Source organism: Patiria miniata, unplaced genomic scaffold, assembly GCF_015706575.1.
Source record: "Patiria miniata isolate m_02_andy unplaced genomic scaffold, ASM1570657v1 HiC_scaffold_10, whole genome shotgun sequence".
Taxonomy (NCBI): Eukaryota; Metazoa; Echinodermata; class Asteroidea; order Valvatida; family Asterinidae; genus Patiria; species Patiria miniata.
In genome coordinates this window covers 3,343,495-3,364,140 of record NW_024037048.1, presented here as the reverse complement: position 1 = coordinate 3,364,140, position 20,646 = coordinate 3,343,495, and the positions used below count along the sequence as shown (strand labels likewise).

At 39.7% G+C, this 20,646-nt stretch overlaps 2 protein-coding genes across 2 annotated transcripts; both read right to left on the bottom strand.

Moving 5' to 3' along the window:
• Positions 1-10,384: 10,384 nt before the first annotated feature.
• On the bottom strand, positions 10,385-12,082 carry LOC119735645 (transmembrane protein 45B-like). Its single transcript, XM_038209441.1, has one exon. The coding sequence runs from the start codon at positions 11,872-11,874 to the stop codon at positions 10,987-10,989; it is 888 nt and encodes a 295-aa protein (XP_038065369.1). The 5' UTR covers positions 11,875-12,082; the 3' UTR covers positions 10,385-10,986.
• Positions 12,083-14,283: 2,201 nt separating this feature from the next.
• LOC119735637 (transmembrane protein 45B-like) lies at positions 14,284-20,140 on the bottom strand. The gene is made up of 2 exons (XM_038209430.1): positions 20,015-20,140; positions 14,284-17,582 (listed from the first exon to the last, which is right to left on the bottom strand). The coding sequence occupies exon 2, from the start codon at positions 17,555-17,557 to the stop codon at positions 16,691-16,693; it is 867 nt and encodes a 288-aa protein (XP_038065358.1). The 5' UTR covers positions 17,558-17,582; positions 20,015-20,140; the 3' UTR covers positions 14,284-16,690.
• Between the last annotated feature and the right edge of the window lie 506 nt (positions 20,141-20,646).

The window sequence follows — 20,646 nt, the reverse complement described above, 5'->3', positions numbered from 1 at the left end:
AAATTTAAAGAAATATAATGGTCGGTAACAAATCAATTCGCTTGTTTGTTTTTGCAGGCCTTTATACAGTTTTAAAAAGCGGTTTTAAATGGCACGCTACAGTTAAGAAATTGCACACACTATATGACAAATTTATTCAAAAGTTGAAAATAATTAATTGAGTACCTGCCGTGGGCCGATTTTTTTTTCTTGCGATGTCTCATTGGAAAGCTCATAACTAATGTAATGCTAGAAAGTTATCGATTCAATTTGAAAATATATTTGTCAAGGTGCCACACCAGAAAACAAAAAAACACGTGTATACCAACTTTAAAGTTAAGGTATTGGCTTGGCTTGGGGTGGTTTATCAGCTTTCCATTGACCATTACTTGCGTCTTTGCTGTCATGAATACATTTATCATTAATTTTCATATGAGATAAGAATTGTTTGCCAAGGTTGGCAGATTCTGAGGATCGGAGTGAGATGAGCTGTCCAAACAATAAATCACACGGTATCGTGTATTGAAAGGGTACGCTCATCCGCCAACAGAAAGGGATGCCTATCTTGGGCAGTTCGTGCCACAATAAGCTCGCACCAACTTGGCATATACAAGGAGGTTTCATACCTTAACGGTTCAAATCAACGACTGCAGGGTGCATCATTGGTATAAAATACGCCTCTCCGATGCAACCACATTACCACATTGACAGTGTTTCAAGCTCATAATGTTCACAAAGTAATCCGTTATTTGGGGTTATACTTCTTTGATACACTGATATCATTCTGCAACATGCGCTAAAACTCCGCTTTCAAGACTTGTTTCGGATTTTAGTTTTTCTGCGGCTTTTCTTCAAGTAATGTTGTATGAATGGTGATGTAAGAGACAAATGAATTGATAAATAATAAGCAAAACTAACATTGAAAACATAATCTTAGTATGCCATTAATGCACACAAAGGGAACTTCTCTCCAATCAGTTCTATTGAAACAGTAATAAGTGGTCAGTTCTAAAACTAAATTACATTTCCGGCTCTACAAATCTGCGGCCTTTACTCTAGAATATCGTTTGGATCATTTAACATGGTGAACATGGTTTGTCTGGTAGTTCTACAGTCAAGGCTTAAAGAAATGAAACTGAAACGCGGCTGCTGGTTAAATAACGCCCCCTCCTGTCAGCTTCCCGATACGTAGAATGATCCGCGAAAAGGCAATCCTCTAATTACATTGCACATAAGGCACGCGACTGCTGTCACTTTTCCTATACACGTGTCTGCAAAATAATCTAATGATGGCCTCATAGGGTTTTGTGCACCTCCCATGTACGTTGGGATTAACACAGATTAGGAAACCATAATCCATCATTATGCAACTCTAGGTTTATTGTCGATCGGCTGACCGCTGGCGTCTTTTAGCGGTCAGTCAAGCCTCTATGGTCAGGCATAGAGAAAGGGCACAAGCAAAGGCGACGGAAAGACGGGCGGATATACAGGCCTAAATCTCATCAGTTCAATGGCAGTTGTTTGCAAACACTAGAATGAACATTAGGATGGAGCCTAATTTGATCATCATCACGGAGCTAATTCCGTTAATTACTGTCAACAGTTTGGTCATTAGGTAGGTGACATGCCCGTATGGGACGCAACATGTTGAGAATAGCATGGTGATTTGGGCGTGATTTTCGACTTTACATATATACATTAGACCACATTTCATTCACCGTTCTGCATTTTGTGCGACAAACAATAAGAAACATATGGATGCGATTGCGCTTTGTAAAAACAAAGAATGAGGAACAGGACTTTCAGCCTATTTCTCTGTGAATTTGGATGAAATTGAGACAAAGGAAGTCTCTTATTTTCCAAAAAGGCGATGATCTGCAAGACTATTTTATTGGAGTGATCATCTTTTGAGGGAAATGTAAATACAAGTACCACCAACCTTCCCCTTCCAAAAGAAAAAAACCGAGTAGGCCAAGATGGTACATTGTATTTCATATATATAAGCTGTCCTGAACCTATATCTTTGTATTTTAACCTAATTTTTGAAATGAGGCTATTCAATCGTTGTTGGCAAGTTAGTTATTCATTTTGTACTAGTTATAATAATTACAAAGTGAGTAAAAAAAAGCGGAACCCAAAGCCCCCAAAAATATATTTCATATTTTAAAAAATAGCACCAAACACATATGACTGGAAAACCAATTTAATAAGGTACTTTTAGGTGAATAAATTACTGAAATTTCTTAATCCGTTCAAAGAAGATATATATAATCCGTTTAACGTAATGACCCTCGCACCTGTTTCGTCCAAAAAAAAGCAGTTTAGTGTGCATTCTGACTGTTTGGAACAACAAAGAAAATGACACAGAATACGTGTTTCAACAACTGTCAAACAACAGAGTAGTAACAACCCTGGTTAGGCAAACAATAATTATGATTTATAAAATCCATTTCTTTACAATGCATGCCTTCAAAATGCCAGGACTTTGTTGAATATTTTTAACTTTTAAACTGAGGTTTTATCGCTGGTGATGTTTGGAGACAATATTATTGTGACGACAATTCTTAAAATCGCATATTTGGATGAAAGAGGTTTTGAGGTCACTGTGTTTAAATGGTGATATTCCTTGAACGGATTGAGCAATTTCAGTATTTTTTTCATCTAAAAGTAGCTTATGAAATTGGCTTTCCAGTCATTATTTTGTTTGGTGCTACATATTTTTTTTAAATAGGAAATATAATTTGTGGGGTTTGGGTTCGTTTTTGACCCACCCTGTATAAAGCAAAGGTCTAAAAGCGCCCCTGATCATGCAGACCAGTTTGTCTGCAGCAACTCAAAATCAGCTCAATCCGGTATCCACCTTCAAAGGTTCCATTTCTGTGTAGAGAGATATAATTGTAGCAGGGCGGCGGAATGCTTTTCAAACGGGGGGTGGGGGAAGGCAACAACAAAAAGGGGCACTTATCCAGAAAAAGGGGCACCTGCCGTCGGTGTGAAAGTGAGAGCCCTTCGGCCTCCGCAATGGCGGATCCAGCTAGGTGTCCGCGCATAAGTCCGACGCCTCATAGGTCCGACGCCTCTGGCATACGTCCGACAAAATCTCATCCCCCAACCGAATAAAGGCCCATAAGTCCGACGCCGCATGGGGTCCGACGCCACATAAGGCCGACGCCTCATGAGTCCGACGCCTCATAAGTCCGGAACAAATCCGTATCGGATTTATGAGGCGTCGGACTTGTGAGGCGTCGGAGCTATGAGGCCAAGTCCCCAAGTACAATGCCTCATAAATCCGACGCCTCATAATTCCGAAATTATGAGGCGTCGGACTAATGAGGCGTCGGACTTACGATACAGCCCCATCCAGAACTCAATTTGCGTGTGGGTGTGTGTGTGTGGGGGGGGGGGGGGGGGGGGCAAACAAATTGGGGCCGTCCGACGCCTCATAGGTCCGATTCCTCATAAGTGCAAAATTTTGGACTTGTGAGGCGTCGGACTTATAAGGCATAAATTTCGCCTCATCGGTCCGACGCCTTATAAGTCCGATGCCTTTTGAGTCTGACAATAGACAAACGCTGTTTCGGACTTTCGGAATAAATCAATGTTAGGCCTATGCCTCGTACGTCCGACGCCTCGTAGGTCCGAAATGTCGGACTTATGAGGCGTCGGACCTATGAGGTGTCGGACTTATGAGCAGACCCCAAACAATTTGGAAATCCAAAAAGTGAGTCCACAAATTCACGGCATGGGGTATGGGGCCCGCTTAAGGGCCCCGGGAAAAAAATGGATTCTTAAATGCTCTGTGGTGCGATCTGAGGCAATTTCTGACTTGATTTTCAGGAAAAAGATGTACGTAGTGACTGCCTTTTTGTGACGTGGGAGGCATGGCCCCGTTGCCCACCCCCTTGGACCCGCAATTGGGCCTTCAGCACACCGCACATCCTCCGCCCCCGGCAGTAACCTTTGGGTCCGCCAATGAATTTTATATAATCAGGGGAGTGAGTGACCCACGATAAAAATTGCTGAAAACAGCTGGAAAAAAGGTGTAAAAAAGCTGAACTTTGGAAATCTCCTATTCTTTTGTACACAAGTGAGGGAAAAAGCTGAAAAAACTGAAATCCACAAAAAAAAGAAAAAAAAAGCTGAAATCAGCTTTAAAGCTGAGATTTCACACCCCTGTATAATGTAGAGACAATTCTGTTATCGCGAGAGGGGCACTGTTGCTTTTGATGGACAGCTCAGTGACCATTTTATTCGGGTGAGGAGGAGCACTATTATTTTTTTAAAGGCCAGTTTTCAATGAGAGGGGCACAATTTTAATGTTGCGAGTGGGGCACTAATAAAATTGTGCTTTTTGCATCTCGAGAAGTGATCGCCGCGAGAGACGCACTATTGTTTTTGATGGCTACTTTTCCATCTCGAGAGGGACACAATTTATTATTGCTAGAGGAGTATTTGTGTTTTTTAAGGGGCAGTTTTTCATTAAAAGAGAGGAGACAATGTTATTTGTATCGCGATCATATGCTTTCGTGCGTGCGTTTGAGGGGCAGTTTTGTTTCATCTCGAGGGGGAATTTATAACCGCGAGAGGGGCACATTTGCCCCCCCCCCCAGTTCCGTCGAGGCCCGACACTATTGTCTTGCCCAAGAACACAAGCATCAATGTGCCCGTCCCGGATTAAACCCACGCACAAGTCGAACACCGTAACCAGTGGACCAGTCGCCAACCTCAAACAGAGAGATGTACCTTAAACATATTTCACGTTTTGAGAGTAAACCTTTTATATTTCAGTCGATATGTGACCGAATTGTGACCAAAAGGCGTCCAATAGGAAACGCCCTTTGAAACTTGCTCAATTCATCATGCTGTCACTTTCGAAGAAAACAGGAATGATGTTCAGAAAATCCAGTTTAGTTAGTCACATGCTCAAACGATGAACAACTTTTTATTAACGAGAAGCAGTTAAACTTATTAATCTCTTCACTCATGTGAGTTGACACTATCTTACAGCAACACTTCACTACTCCATAACACCATAACTATGTTAAATTTTCAACTTTTGGAAGTTTACTAGGAATAGCCTATACAAGCCACGAAATACCATGTCACTCATAATACCATCCCTGAGGACAGCTACCAAGATATTATTTCTATCTACTTAGTTAAATACAATATATTTCTCCTTAAATACAAATATCAGTGTCCAGTACAGATGGTGACTGGAATAATATTATATTAAACTTTCCTGGGCAGGAACAGCCTTAGAATATCTAAAATATAAATGTGGGAGTTGTTTCTCAACGTACCAACATGCATGAATGTTTGGTATTATTTTTCAGCCTCTTAAACTCATAAAGTACATGTAGTTAATAATTCAGGCAAGTCTGTGCAAAGTATATACACATGGTTGTGCTGTGCTTGTGGCAACTTACACATTTTGAGATATTTAACAACTGCTTCACAATTTACAACACAAAATATCTGGCAGCGAGGTACCAGTTACATATAATCCCACCAATTACATGCATGTGACCTGTTATTTACAATAAAGTACGCTAATCAATATGTACTACTTTGAGAATGTCTCTCAGAGAACCCATGTTCAGTATTTTTGATGGAATCACTGCAAGGCACTTAGCTTCTCGTCAGGTTTCTCAGACTAATATTTTCTCTCAATTTAAAAATTATCCCAATGATAAATTTGGAGAAGAAAAACGGATGAAAAATGGGCATTAGTGGATTCGAACCAGGGGCTGTTCGATTCATAGCTCACCCACTATCCACTACCGTGGCACCTCGATGACTGCCGTTATTTAAAATGCTTTATTGTCACTAGTTGACAAAGTAATAATAATGGTTTGACATCATTTTTCTTTTCTCATGAATAAACATAACTTTCCCAATGAAACTACTGAACATGGGCTTTCTGAGAGACATTCTCAAAGAAGGAAATACTGAATTGCAACCAGCAGACTAGTGTACCAGTCAAAAGAAGGATGAGAAACTCCTCAGTCTTGCAAGGTACCAGTCCAAAAATGCCTTCATGTTTGGCATGGAGGAATACAATGGATTCCTCTATGTGTTTGGTACATGACTTCACTGGTAATCCACACCCAAGGGCACTAGTACAGGTAAATCTCACGAGGTAATACATATGCATGAGGTAAGATAGAATGCACTGATTGGACGTCAACACTTCACATCATCAACGCTGGTTCCTCATTCGCACAGTTCAGTTTGTGCTCGCCCGCAATCCTTTGCATTTCCGTTCAAATTTCTGTACAGAAAGTCAATCAGCATTGTCGACTTATCTTTGATGAGAAAAGTGGATGGGAATGAATCACATGACCGTGCCTCAATTGAATATGACTTGAGGCAATGGCAATATTATAAGACATGATATTAATTCAACTGTGTTCACCTATTCAAAACCATACAATTAAGTTGACATGATGGTGTTTAAATTTCATGATGACTGAACATGCAGTTAAAGATAATAACGAATATAAAATTAATTGAAGCAAGAATGCCATGGAAGTAACATTTTTATAAAAGGTCCAAAAAAATTATAAGATAGAAAAAGTAAGATTAAATTTAAGCATTGGCATGATTTTTCTGAGAACAAAATGCTCAGTAAATGACTTGATAATTAAGACCATTAAGAACAAAGCTGAAATGTTCTCTCTCTCTGAAAATGCTCTTCCATATTGGCACAGTTGCAGTCAATTTATGTCTGGACAGTGACATATTACGCCTATAAGTTTGGAGTGGACCTAAATACACAATGGATGAAAATCTCACTTAAAGATAGTATGTACATTTGCATATCAAAAAAACAAAACTATCAAATGATTATAAAAATAAAATACATGTACCTTTACATGACTGTAAGGGAATAATAGTCTCAAGCACCCTGTGGAATCATAGCACCTGGTGTGCTGTCATTTTCAAAAAAAAAGAGGAATTTTTGTTTCAATTTTCAACGACGATTGGTTGACAAATCATTTGGAAAAAAATTGACCTTTTTCAAATACATGTACTGCCCAAAATTTGTTTGCAATTGGTTACAAATCCGTGAATGGATGAAAGCTAGTTGTTTCACAATGAGTGGAGCTTGACTATTTTTGTGTGTGTAGGTGCCTTGATTGGGTTTCCGGATAAGTGCGCTATATAAATCTATATTGTTAGCTAGTCTGTTTCCCTGACCTGATATTTCCCTGACTTCTATAAATTGCCCAGTTTCGTCTGAAGTAGGGTCAGGGAACCAGACTACAAGAACAGCATTTTTTCTTTTTTTTTCGTTTTGAGAGTAAACCTTTTATATTTCAGTCGATATGTGACCGAATTGTGACCAAAAGGCGTCCAATAGGAAACGCCCTTTGAAACTTGCTCAATTCATCATGCTGTCACTTTCGAAGAAAACAGGAATGATGTTCAGAAAATCCAGTTTAGTTAGTCACATGCTCAAACGATGAACAACTTTTTATTAACGAGAAGCAGTTAAACTTATTAATCTCTTCACTCATGTGAGTTGACACTATCTTACAGCAACACTTCACTACTCCATAACACCATAACTATGTTAAATTTTCAACTTTTGGAAGTTTACTAGGAATAGCCTATACAAGCCACGAAATACCATGTCACTCATAATACCATCCCTGAGGACAGCTACCAAGATATTATTTCTATCTACTTAGTTAAATACAATATATTTCTCCTTAAATACAAATATCAGTGTCCAGTACAGATGGTGACTGGAATAATATTATATTAAACTTTCCTGGGCAGGAACAGCCTTAGAATATCTAAAATATAAATGTGGGAGTTGTTTCTCAACGTACCAACATGCATGAATGTTTGGTATTATTTTTCAGCCTCTTAAACTCATAAAGTACATGTAGTTAATAATTCAGGCAAGTCTGTGCAAAGTATATACACATGGTTGTGCTGTGCTTGTGGCAACTTACACATTTTGAGATATTTAACAACTGCTTCACAATTTACAACACAAAATATCTGGCAGCGAGGTACCAGTTACATATAATCCCACCAATTACATGCATGTGACCTGTTATTTACAATAAAGTACGCTAATCAATATGTACTACTTTGAGAATGTCTCTCAGAGAACCCATGTTCAGTATTTTTGATGGAATCACTGCAAGGCACTTAGCTTCTCGTCAGGTTTCTCAGACTAATATTTTCTCTCAATTTAAAAATTATCCCAATGATAAATTTGGAGAAGAAAAACGGATGAAAAATGGGCATTAGTGGATTCGAACCAGGGGCTGTTCGATTCATAGCTCACCCACTATCCACTACCGTGGCACCTCGATGACTGCCGTTATTTAAAATGCTTTATTGTCACTAGTTGACAAAGTAATAATAATGGTTTGACATCATTTTTCTTTTCTCATGAATAAACATAACTTTCCCAATGAAACTACTGAACATGGGCTTTCTGAGAGACATTCTCAAAGAAGGAAATACTGAATTGCAACCAGCAGACTAGTGTACCAGTCAAAAGAAGGATGAGAAACTCCTCAGTCTTGCAAGGTACCAGTCCAAAAATGCCTTCATGTTTGGCATGGAGGAATACAATGGATTCCTCTATGTGTTTGGTACATGACTTCACTGGTAATCCACACCCAAGGGCACTAGTACAGGTAAATCTCACGAGGTAATACATATGCATGAGGTAAGATAGAATGCACTGATTGGACGTCAACACTTCACATCATCAACGCTGGTTCCTCATTCGCACAGTTCAGTTTGTGCTCGCCCGCAATCCTTTGCATTTCCGTTCAAATTTCTGTACAGAAAGTCAATCAGCATTGTCGACTTATCTTTGATGAGAAAAGTGGATGGGAATGAATCACATGACCGTGCCTCAATTGAATATGACTTGAGGCAATGGCAATATTATAAGACATGATATTAATTCAACTGTGTTCACCTATTCAAAACCATACAATTAAGTTGACATGATGGTGTTTAAATTTCATGATGACTGAACATGCAGTTAAAGATAATAACGAATATAAAATTAATTGAAGCAAGAATGCCATGGAAGTAACATTTTTATAAAAGGTCCAAAAAAATTATAAGATAGAAAAAGTAAGATTAAATTTAAGCATTGGCATGATTTTTCTGAGAACAAAATGCTCAGTAAATGACTTGATAATTAAGACCATTAAGAACAAAGCTGAAATGTTCTCTCTCTCTGAAAATGCTCTTCCATATTGGCACAGTTGCAGTCAATTTATGTCTGGACAGTGACATATTACGCCTATAAGTTTGGAGTGGACCTAAATACACAATGGATGAAAATCTCACTTAAAGATAGTATGTACATTTGCATATCAAAAAAACAAAACTATCAAATGATTATAAAAATAAAATACATGTACCTTTACATGACTGTAAGGGAATAATAGTCTCAAGCACCCTGTGGAATCATAGCACCTGGTGTGCTGTCATTTTCAAAAAAAAAGAGGAATTTTTGTTTCAATTTTCAACGACGATTGGTTGACAAATCATTTGGAAAAAAATTGACCTTTTTCAAATACATGTACTGCCCAAAATTTGTTTGCAATTGGTTACAAATCCGTGAATGGATGAAAGCTAGTTGTTTCACAATGAGTGGAGCTTGACTATTTTTGTGTGTGTAGGTGCCTTGATTGGGTTTCCGGATAAGTGCGCTATATAAATCTATATTGTTAGCTAGTCTGTTTCCCTGACCTGATATTTCCCTGACTTCTATAAATTGCCCAGTTTCGTCTGAAGTAGGGTCAGGGAACCAGACTACAAGAACAGCATTTTTTCTGGGTTTTTCCAGCATCTATGGACACAAAAATTTATAACAGGACAGAGTAACAATATTTGCTATAAAAATACTAACCCCCAAATCCATCCATTTCTGAAAATTACAGCAAAAGAAAATGTTGTATATTACCTTTAAAGGTATTTTTTTTGGTCATTTGTACAAGATCAAAGCCTATTACATGTACATGTAAATTAAATTCCTTCATTTTTGGCTTATATATATCATGCCTTAGTAAGAAAATCTCAGCTCCAAAGGAGTATCAGCTTGTAATGTTGCTCTTTCAATTCAGCACAATTTGACAAACAGGTTATTCAAACTCAATAACAATCTCTGCCCTCACAGGTACCAATTTCACATCTCGGTAATGAGATGAAAAAAGGGATAAAGTGTCTTGCCCAAGGCTATGCCCAAGATTACACAAATCACAACTCCCCAGACTGGACTCTACAATCTGCAGAATTACCCACATGATATTATAAGATGGAATGTTGCGTCGGGGTGATATTAATTAAATTAGGTTTTGCCCTTCACCGATGTGTTAACACTGTATACTCAGAGTGTTACCTCCCGAGTGAAAGTTGGAAAAATCCACTCGGATGGGACTCGAACCCACGACCTCCTTCTTTCTAGTGCAGAGTGGTAAGACGCCTGCACTAGAAAGCAGGAGGTCATGGGTTCGAGTCCCACCCAAGTGGGTTTTTTTCCCCCCAACTTTCACTCGAGAGGTAACACACTGAGAATACAGTGTTTCAACGTCGGTAAAGGGCAAAACCTAATTTGATTAAGAACCACATGATCTTGAGTTAAGCCATGGAGGAAGGAAATACAACACACCAGACCATGAGATCACAGAACTCTTTGTTAGTGTGATGTGAAAAACGAGGAAATCAGCTGATTTGAGGAAAATTTGCATGCTGGCAAGAATATGAATAACACAATAGTTAATAAGCACCTTTCAATGGGACTGTGATCTGCTACATGATATCAAGGCTACAGCTCTACATCCTTTGATTAATGTGCTGATTGCGGCCCTACTAAATACATGCAATAATGTGATTAAGTGTATCAAGGCTTGAACTACTCTTCCATATTTTTAAAAATTTGACATTTATAATGTTAAGCAAGACAGTTGCAATTTTAGAGATTTACAGAGTGATTTCATCATGCCCATGCCTTGTACTTTAATGAGGACTGCTGTCAAATAATTCATTGTCAGAATCCAGGTTGTTCGGTGCACCATTGTCCAGTAATACTCTTGTGCCAAATTCGATGTCTTCACCATCAGCTATGCCATTCATTTTGCGGTAGTGGACAGCAGTGAGTCCGGTTTTCTTCAGGACAAGACAGGAGATTCCGTAGACCATCAACATGAGGAGGATATCCACCAGGAGATGCCAGGCAAAAGCCTCCGTCAGAAACATCAGATTGGCCATGTCTTCGTCATCCCAGGGTTTCCCAGATGGTGGCCAGTAGAGGACCGTGCCCACCTGAAAGAACCAGGTGCCCTGCAGGAGGACTGCCACACAACGCAGGGCGCGGAATCGACCCTCCTTAGGGTAGAATGCCTCAGCCAGGGTGAGCACCACACAAGCAGCGATGGCGTACACCAGAAGATTGTGGAGATGAGTATCGATGGTGGTGCGCCCGACAGTGTGGAAATGGAACAGCAACCCTTCCACGAAGAATGCCAAGCTGCCCAAGATCTTGGTGTACTTCTCGGCTTTTGGCATGCAGGTCTTGGAGAGGATATCGGCGAGGCCGTAGAGAGCAAAGAAGGTGTACATCTCGCAGTGCTGCCAGACATGGGTGTAGGCAAAATTCCCGTCTTTGTCGAAGATGCCCCACTTGGGGGAGGGATACATGTTCTCTGCAATGAACCCGATGAAACCAGCCAGGACCACCGTGATACCCTCGATGGGCAGGCGGTGGAGAGTCCGCATGATTCGGCCTCGTGGTTGCTGTCGACCGTTGTCCAATGCGATTTGCTCGTATGCGTACTGTATCATCCACCATATGGAGAACAGAATGAAGAAGCTACCCGGAAGGGCATGGCCAGCAAACGTGCCCATGATTTCACCGATTACCGTCCACACACTGGACTTATTCAGCTTCTATTTCACACCTTATAGCCAATACTACAATATCATTCCTCAAATGCCACAGTTTTGAGGAAACGTACGCTTTTTTAAGCGTTCTGAAAATGAAACCACGCATCAACTTCGTGGCCTACATTTCTCGTGTGATTCTTCGAGCAGGGTGACCGTAAGGTAATGGCACAATTCTGCTAGATGCAGTTCACAAATCTGCTAGATTTCACAAATCACCTATTAGGCCAAAAAAAAAAGTCTCCGGTTTCTGGTATGGAGCTTGTCCAAAAAGTGGTGCGGCGACGCGGCTTTTTTTTTTTTTTTTACCTGACTTTTTTGCTTCAAATGTCGGCTGGTGACTGCAAATGGTGCCCGACTAAACTTAGTGCAAATATATGGCAGTCCAGAGAGGCCACATAAAGCTTATTCTCGATCATGACCCCATCTAAAAACACGTTGAAATTGCGCAGCAGCAGAATTCCAGTCAAACCAGTGAGTTTGGCGGTTTTGAGGCATCATCTTTCATTGAAAAAAAAACTTTTTCATTTTGCCGACGTGCATGGCTACGGCGACGTGCGCGCATACCAGAAACCGGAGATTTTTTTTTTTGGCCTTATAACACGCCAAATCACCTTCTTCTTCTTCTTTTTTTAACACGAAATACATTAATGCCACACTTAGTCACATGCAGATGTTTCCTTACACAAAAACAAAAGTCATACAATTTAAATTAAATCAAAACAAACAAATTTAAAAAAAAAAGTTGCATGTGTGTAGCCTGGCTTGCAATGGTCTAAACCAAGTACCATACTGTGTACCACCACACGTCAGGAACCTCATATTGAAGCTTATTAAAACTAATCAGCTACATTTTTTTTCAAATCTGCCATATATTTTCTGTCAGATCACCACATTAATTTACAGAATTCTGATCGAAATCTGCCAAAAAAATCATTCTGCTAACTTTCCTGTCAAACTCAGTTGTTCTCGAAAAAACCTGTCAAGTTTAGCCGAAATTCGGCTAAAACGGTCACCCAACCTTCGAGTCTGGTTCCTAGAATCAAATCCTTTGGACACGATAGAATATAAAAACAGAGACCATCCTATATTTACGTTAGTTTTCGCAACGTACATGCATCGTCACGTACGCCTAGCCTGATGCGGCCCCTCCCCATACAAGCATACTTTCTTTCTGCGTTCATCATAATAATCCGTAAAACTAAGTATTTCTGAGTCCGCGTTCAACTCTGGGTCAGGTTGCGTCCCTTCTACTTATTACTCGCGCCATGCTCCTAGTTATGATCCTAGTAATGACCCCCCCCCCAAAAAAATTCCTTTTCAAGCCCCGCCCATCAAAGTACAAAATTATGCACAATTTGTGCAGTACAAGAACTAGACTTCAGTTACAAGCAGAATCATCGCTGAACAATGCAATTCTGTGGAAAGATATGACATTTTGGTTGCTCACCTTTTTCAACTTAGAAAATGTTCATATTATTTTGCAACTGTCTGCGCTTACTGACTCACTGAAATTGGCCTCAGTGGAGCGGAGGGGTGGTGTGGAGGGGAAGGGGCCGAGAAGGGAAAAAACCAAAAACTTTGACTACATAAACATCCTTATCACTTGATGAGGTCTGAAGGTTTTGGTAGCTGGCTTGACCAAAGTGTGAACTTCCAATGTGACCTTGAAGCTCCAAAATCTCAACAAATAATGACTCCAAGAAGATAACAAACAACACTTTTGTCTTCATTTCTACTCTGCAACTTGTTTTCAAAATTTATTCATTGCTCAAAATTTTTAACTATAAGATCAAATATCAAAACAAATAAATCATCTCAAAATGTATACACAAAAAAGAAAGCATCCATGGTACAATTTTTCAATAAACATTTGAATGAAAGTGCTGCAATAGCGTACTGTTCAATATGCATTAAAAGGTATTGGAATAGGAAAAAGGCATCACTACAAAACCAGTAAACAATCCCAGAAGAAATTGTGGAATACATTTTCACAAGTACTGAATTTAAATACCTAGTTGCAAAAGCTGAATTGGGAAAAATAAACATTTAAAACAAAGAATATATCTGTGAAATCCATACAACTAATCCATACAATGTTAGCAGTAGCCCTCTACCAAGGCCAAAAAAAACCCTTCTGCTTCCGATTACATAACAATTGAAAATAGGGTAGGTAGGTAGGGATTTGGGGTTTTTTTTGCAAATTGTTTTTGTGTACGATCATATGGAGGTGGCTGTGTGTAGTCAAGGGTAAAAGGTTGAAATTGATGGTTTTGGATTTTTTTCTAATTTTTCCAATAAAAAAAATTAGGGTAGGGGCTGTCAGAATAGCGTAGGTAGGGAAACCGGAAGCAGAACCATTATTTTTTTTTTGGCCCAAGCAGTTGTCAATGAATTAAGAAAATTAAAAATGATTGTTTCCAGTATGTTTCATTTCACTTCAGAACACATCATGCAGTCTGCAGCCTTTCGAGTGACTTCTCAGCTATCCGTGTTCATTAATAAATTCTTTGGATTATTTTGAATAAATGCCTCATAATCCACACTACTCAAATTGATAACTTCCTGGATAAAACAATCATAATCAATCCAAAAAAAATATGCATCTCAATAAATAATTTCATTGTCTTGTAATTAGATTGCAAAAAAGAACATTTTTTTAACACATATTATATGACGGAATGTAGATCAGCTGATATGTACATGTATACGTATAACACACACAATGGCAAATCTAGGTGTTTTTTTTTCTAGTTCTACTGTTTTTTTAAGTGGTGCTATACAATTTATGTGACCAATTTTACACACATGCCAACTAAATGTAGATTCTTTGCTATAGATGAGAGAGCACACTTGCTCTATTATAACTAAGCAAATGACAGTTTATGACAAAAAACTTTTACCCAATTACCATTCAAAAAAAATTTGACACCTATTAAAAAAATCCCACAACCATGTGCACACAGAATATGTTAATTAATAGTATCAACAGGACACAGAGGTCAATAGATTTATGTGAAAAGTGAAGCAACAGAGAACAACGTCCATCAATGGCCAATATTCCATCAATTTAATAGGCAGAAAATAAATATCTTATTGTCCATAGGTAAGTTTTGTACAGGGACAATTTAGACTCTGTATCTGTATGCATTTTGTTGTGTGTGTGGTTTTATTTTGACACCATTGGATACACAATGAAAAGTTGAGAAACAAAGCTTACAACCTACATGTGTAGTGTGTTCATTGTCAACTGCGCATGTATTCTGTGTGCAGCTATTTACATGACTTATCCATATTAACCCTACATGCATGCCTTATAGACAAACAAGGTCCAAGAACTGTGCATGTAATTTGTAATTTGTCGGACTTTGATCATCTGTTCAACAAGGCTTATGCAACTTGTTGGATTATGTTGGTTCGACTGCTGCAATCTGTTGGAGTGCAGGTACAAAATCTATTAATTAAACAAGGTTTAGGGTTCACATTGCATACAATGGCATAGTACAAGTAGTCTGTGGTATCACACGCCGTACACTTTTGACCATCTGTTTCTGACTCATCGTGGTTTACTTGTTAAAAACAGACAAAGCACTCAGTTGTTGAAATGCAAATATACAACAGGGACTGAGCTTAAAGAGAGCCAAACTTTAACTGAAATTGACAATTCCACTGTGCCAAAGTCATGTTTAGATGTACTTGTACTTTGGTACAAAGTGCTCCACCACAAGTTTGAACTTTGCCCTTTTTAGAATAGCCTGAATCAATAAAAAGATTAAAGAACACAAACCTTCTCAAAATTACCATGTGATTAATGAACACTTTGTAATTGCTACACATGCACATACAGGCCTATGCTTTGCCTCATTCCTAATCCTCCCAAATGCCAAAATCAAACTAGTTTGATTTTAAAGGATTCAGTACTGTACAATGTCAGCACCGTCACTTTCCATGGGGCTTTATGTGATAATTTTGATGACGTAAAAAGTATGATCCGCAGTGTTTGATTTTAGCAAACTCCGAGAGGTTGTTAGGAAAAAATGTAGCAGTTTCAGGTTATAACAAGAAAATAAATTGCTTGAAAAATAATTTACAGTAGCACATATATTATGTGACAAATTCTTGGACTCAAATCAATTCTTTGTAGTTTGTAACTTATATTGGACAAATATATATAAGGTACCTCGGTATGCCACAACAATTTTTTTAACTTTAATCATTAACTGTAGGGCTGTGCATTTCGTAATATTTAGTATTAGATTTTCAGACTTGGATTCCATCAAACATTCAAATATGCTTAGCACGTTTCACATGCATCAGCCTAAACTGCATATGTATGTGTCAGCATGTGCCAGTCTGTGCCATTCAGGAGGTGCATGCACACACCCTGGTTAAAATTTGCGTGCATTCATCGGGAATTAAATGATTGACTGATCAGGATTTGCATGCACAACAAGCTTTATATTAAACCATTAAGGACATTCATGTGTGTATCTCAAGATATTTTTGTTGTTGTAGCTGACTAGCTGTTGATACTAAACAATTTTTTTAAATGATATTTTATCCCATTTAAATGACATCACACTGATTGAGTATTTGAATCGGAAAAATGTTCAGTGGATGATCGAATACTACAAATATTCAGCACAGCCTTGGTTTGTAAGATCTTACAATTTCTTTGGTCAAGCTTCGAATACAGACTTTTAATTGTTACATTCTTTATAATTGAATTGGTACTAATTTACAATGTAGGAACTTTTTTGGCTTCATGACTGACAGACGTCTAGTCACTCTCAACGTCTGATCCAACATGACCTGGTTTGCCATTGTCCATAAGCTTTGTGCTTTCAAACTCAATTTCCTCTGCACCGTTGTTCATGGGCCGATACCGCACACCAGCACACCCCATCAGATGTAGGAGGCTCCTGATGACCCCATAGACAACCACCATAATGATGATGTCAAAGAGGAGGTGCCAGGCGAATGCCACGGTGATGAACATCACGTTGAGGTGGTCCTCCTCGTCCCACTCCTTACCGGAGGGTGGCCAATATAGCACGGTGCCCACCATGAAGAACCAGGTGCCTTGCAGGAGTGTGGCCGTGTAGCGCATGACTCGGATGCGGTCGTCCTTCGGGCACCAGACCTCAGCCAGGGTTAAGATGACGCAGAAGGCTATGGCGATGACCAGCAGGAAATGCAGGTGGATATCCAGATCCGCTCGGCCATGGGTGTGGAAGTAGAACAGCATACCTTCAATGAAGAATGCCAGACTACCAAAGATCTTGGTGTAGCGCTCGGCCTGGGGCAGGCAGGTTTTGGACAGCGTCACCACCAAGCCGTACACCGAGAAGAATGTGTACATGGTGCAGTGCTGCCACTCAGCTGGATGCTTGAACTGACCATCAGCGCCGATCAGAGTCCACTTGGGGATAGGGTACATCATCTCAGCTATAAACCCAATGATCCCCGCTGCCAGAATGGTCGCCCCCTCGATAGGCCAGCGATGCAATCGACGAAGGATGCGACCAGAGGGCTGCAACCGCCCGTTGTCAAGAGCAACCTTCTCATAGGTGAACTGGACCATCCACCAGATGGCGTACAGAATAAAGAAAGCACCTGGCAAAGCATGTCCTGGCCACGTTCCCATGGTTCAAGATTATGAGGGCTTCAACCTGATTCGAAAATAATGAATAAGGATCATAATTAGTCAGTTCCTCTTTCGTAGTGGCTAACTGGCTATCGTAACTGCTATTGTCATGGCAATGCAAAAGCATCATTGCGAATCTTTAACATTATAGCTGCCCTTCCAACCAAAGCATTTTGCAAGCTCGATTGGTTAAATGCTTGACTACCATGCTGAAGGTCATGGGATTGAATCCGCGCTGTGCTAAACATTTATTCTTTTTTGTTCTACTATGACATTTTTGCCAACGTCAATAACAACGCCATGCGTAACTGTAACATGCGTAACTGTAACATGAAGCTAATAAGAAAGACTTAAATATGAAATCTGTGGATGATTTTGGTAGCGATTCTCCAGAAAACTTCAATTGCCACGGCTGTCGTGCATGTCATCTCTACGTATCAGGAATACCCATGAAGCGTTGCGTGATCTCAATAGATTTTTGAAATCGTTCCACCCACTGGTCGTGTGCATGTGCCTTCATGCAGTGTGCGCGATGTATGTGGGTACCATACCACTTTCAGGCGCACTAGTGATTTCAATTTTGGTGCGCACACTGCATGAAGGGACATGCTCGCGACGTGCTTCATGGGTATTCATGATACGTACAGAAAACATGCACGACAGCCTCAGCAATGGATTTGTGTGGAGAATCGCCACCAAAATCATCCACAAATTTCATATTTTACTTTTAGTCTTTCTTGTTCTGTTGATTGAGGTTGATTGTTAGCTTCATGAATGACTGCCGCATGCTGGTATGGATATGGAATCTGGGTTGGGATAATAATAGGGGAAAATGGACCATTTTTGTAATACACAGGGGAATAGACCCGTGAACGTGGCTTGTAAACTACGCCACGTTCCATTACCATTTCGAACCTAGCGAAATCGTCTCTTCATGACACAAACTGAACATTATTTTACCATGTGATAAGCACTCACATATGAAACTTCTTGAAATCTGCTTTTACGGCAAATCTTGCATTTGAACGAAATTTGACGTAAAATCTGGCCCAAGAATTGGCAAGATCTCGACGTCCTGCAACCTCCTTCTGATTCATGTGATTTCCTGGACTCACACCAACCTCGTCCCTAGTGCTTACTTTCTTTCCAAACTCGTTTCCAATAGGAAGCAGGAAGTGGAGACGAGGTTGGACTTTCCCCAACTGATGCATGCGCTTTATATTATACCTTCTTGTTGCATATGATTCGACGGCTGTTTTCTGTCGCAGGTTAAATAGACATCATTTTAGACAAGTTTCCAGTCCTTTCCTCTCTCACCGCACCGCACGCGGGCGCACTACTGCTTGCCGCAACGCGAAAATAAGAGGAATTCTTATTTTTTTATTTTTCTGAACAAATAACAAGGACCTACTTTATAAAATACAAGGAATTCCTATAAAGCAAAAACTGCACAGCAAATTTACATCTTACTTGCAGTCATTACACTTTTCACCTCTTGTGCCATTTGATACATTGGCAAAATTGAACAGTTGCTCTTCATGCTCTAGCTAATACACCTGCTACTAAAATCAGAAAAAAAAGCCCAGGCATGGAAAAATCCTTGCTGATCTTGTTGGTGAACTGGGAGTATCAATTAAGTTCGCCACAAACACAATCCATAGGTCTTCTTGTGGACAAAAAAGATGTAGGATTAGTAGCCGTCCTTCCCACAGGATCTGGGATGCGACATGAAACAGCCGTCAATCTGTCCAAGTGACAACAACCATAATCGTATGCATCACATGAAGCAGATGGGTAGCTCGGAGGGCTCCGATAATTTTGCATGCAATTCACCCTGGGTACTTGTCCAGTTAACGTTAAAATTGTATTTCTACACATTCGTATGGGTCTTCATTTTTGCCAAATTTCTTCCAAATGACACTTCCTGAACACGCGGATAAGCACACAAAGATTTCTAGGTAAGTTCTCAACCTACATACGAAATGATGTACCGCAGATCATGGAGGAATTTCACTAGGGTTCGAAATGATACTAGAGCATGGCGTTGTATAGCCACGTTCACGGGTCTAACTCATTAACTGGGGATATGCAGTCGCTTTTTTGGGAGTCGCTCTCATTGCGCAGTGTGTGCTCCATCAGCTGGGGAGAACAACATTGACCGGGGGAGCAGGGGAGTGGGTGACCGCGTGGCAGGCTCAAGAAGTGTCCCAACCATTTTGGCCGGGATTACACACCCACAGAATACAGTGGAATACGCGTGGCTTTGCTATTGACGTCACTTTCTAAATTTCACGGGCATGACGGGTCTACCGTCTAGATTTCGGCAAAACCGTTTTGTTTTTCACCCCGGTTTCATTTACATAACTTAAAAGAACAAGTGTTTTGCCAAGCTAAATAACTCCATAATATCCTTTTCAAAATAATCTGTCTTTTGACATCCAAAATCTCACGACTAACCTTTAAAACTTCTGATGAAATCTCAGTTGAATACGAGGCCAACTCCAGGATCTTGAGTTTTGCACGTACACACACAAAATATGAAAAGGGCGCCCTCCGTAGTTAATAATACAATAATTAACTAACACTAACCATAGTTGCCAAACCTCGGCTTGGCTTCGAGCTCCAGATTCCAATTAAATGACTTGTCTCTGACGTGGAAGACACCGGCCCAGTATAAATGTATTAGTTTTCTGCGATTGAACATCATTGTTAATTTTGTTTCCAGATGTACCGCAGGTTCCTAAATTATTCTGGTATAAATAATGAAGCTAGTGTAGGTGTTAGACCTAGTTTTTGGAAACTGAACAAGATATGTTTCAAGGCAGCATACATAATATATGTTACATAATATTCCTGTCATCTTTCTAATACCTTATTTCAATGAGATAATTCGTTAATACCGAAAAATAAAACACGCAAAAACTTTTGAAACATGTAAACCCACTTGCCATTTTCATGGGTGTTTGTAATTTAAGTCAACAAGTGCCAAGGGCCGTGCATAAATTACTTCTAAAATGACAAAATATCAATTGTATGAAAGTTTCCTGCGATTATGGCCATAGTAGCAGCATATTCACCTACATGTATAT

Coding starts and splice junctions, on each gene's coding strand:
- LOC119735645 (XM_038209441.1), bottom strand. CDS start 11,874: ATGGGCACGTTTGCTGGCCATGCCCTTCCGGGTAGCTTCTTCATTCTG.
- LOC119735637 (XM_038209430.1), bottom strand. CDS start 17,557: ATGGGAACGTGGCCAGGACATGCTTTGCCAGGTGCTTTCTTTATTCTG.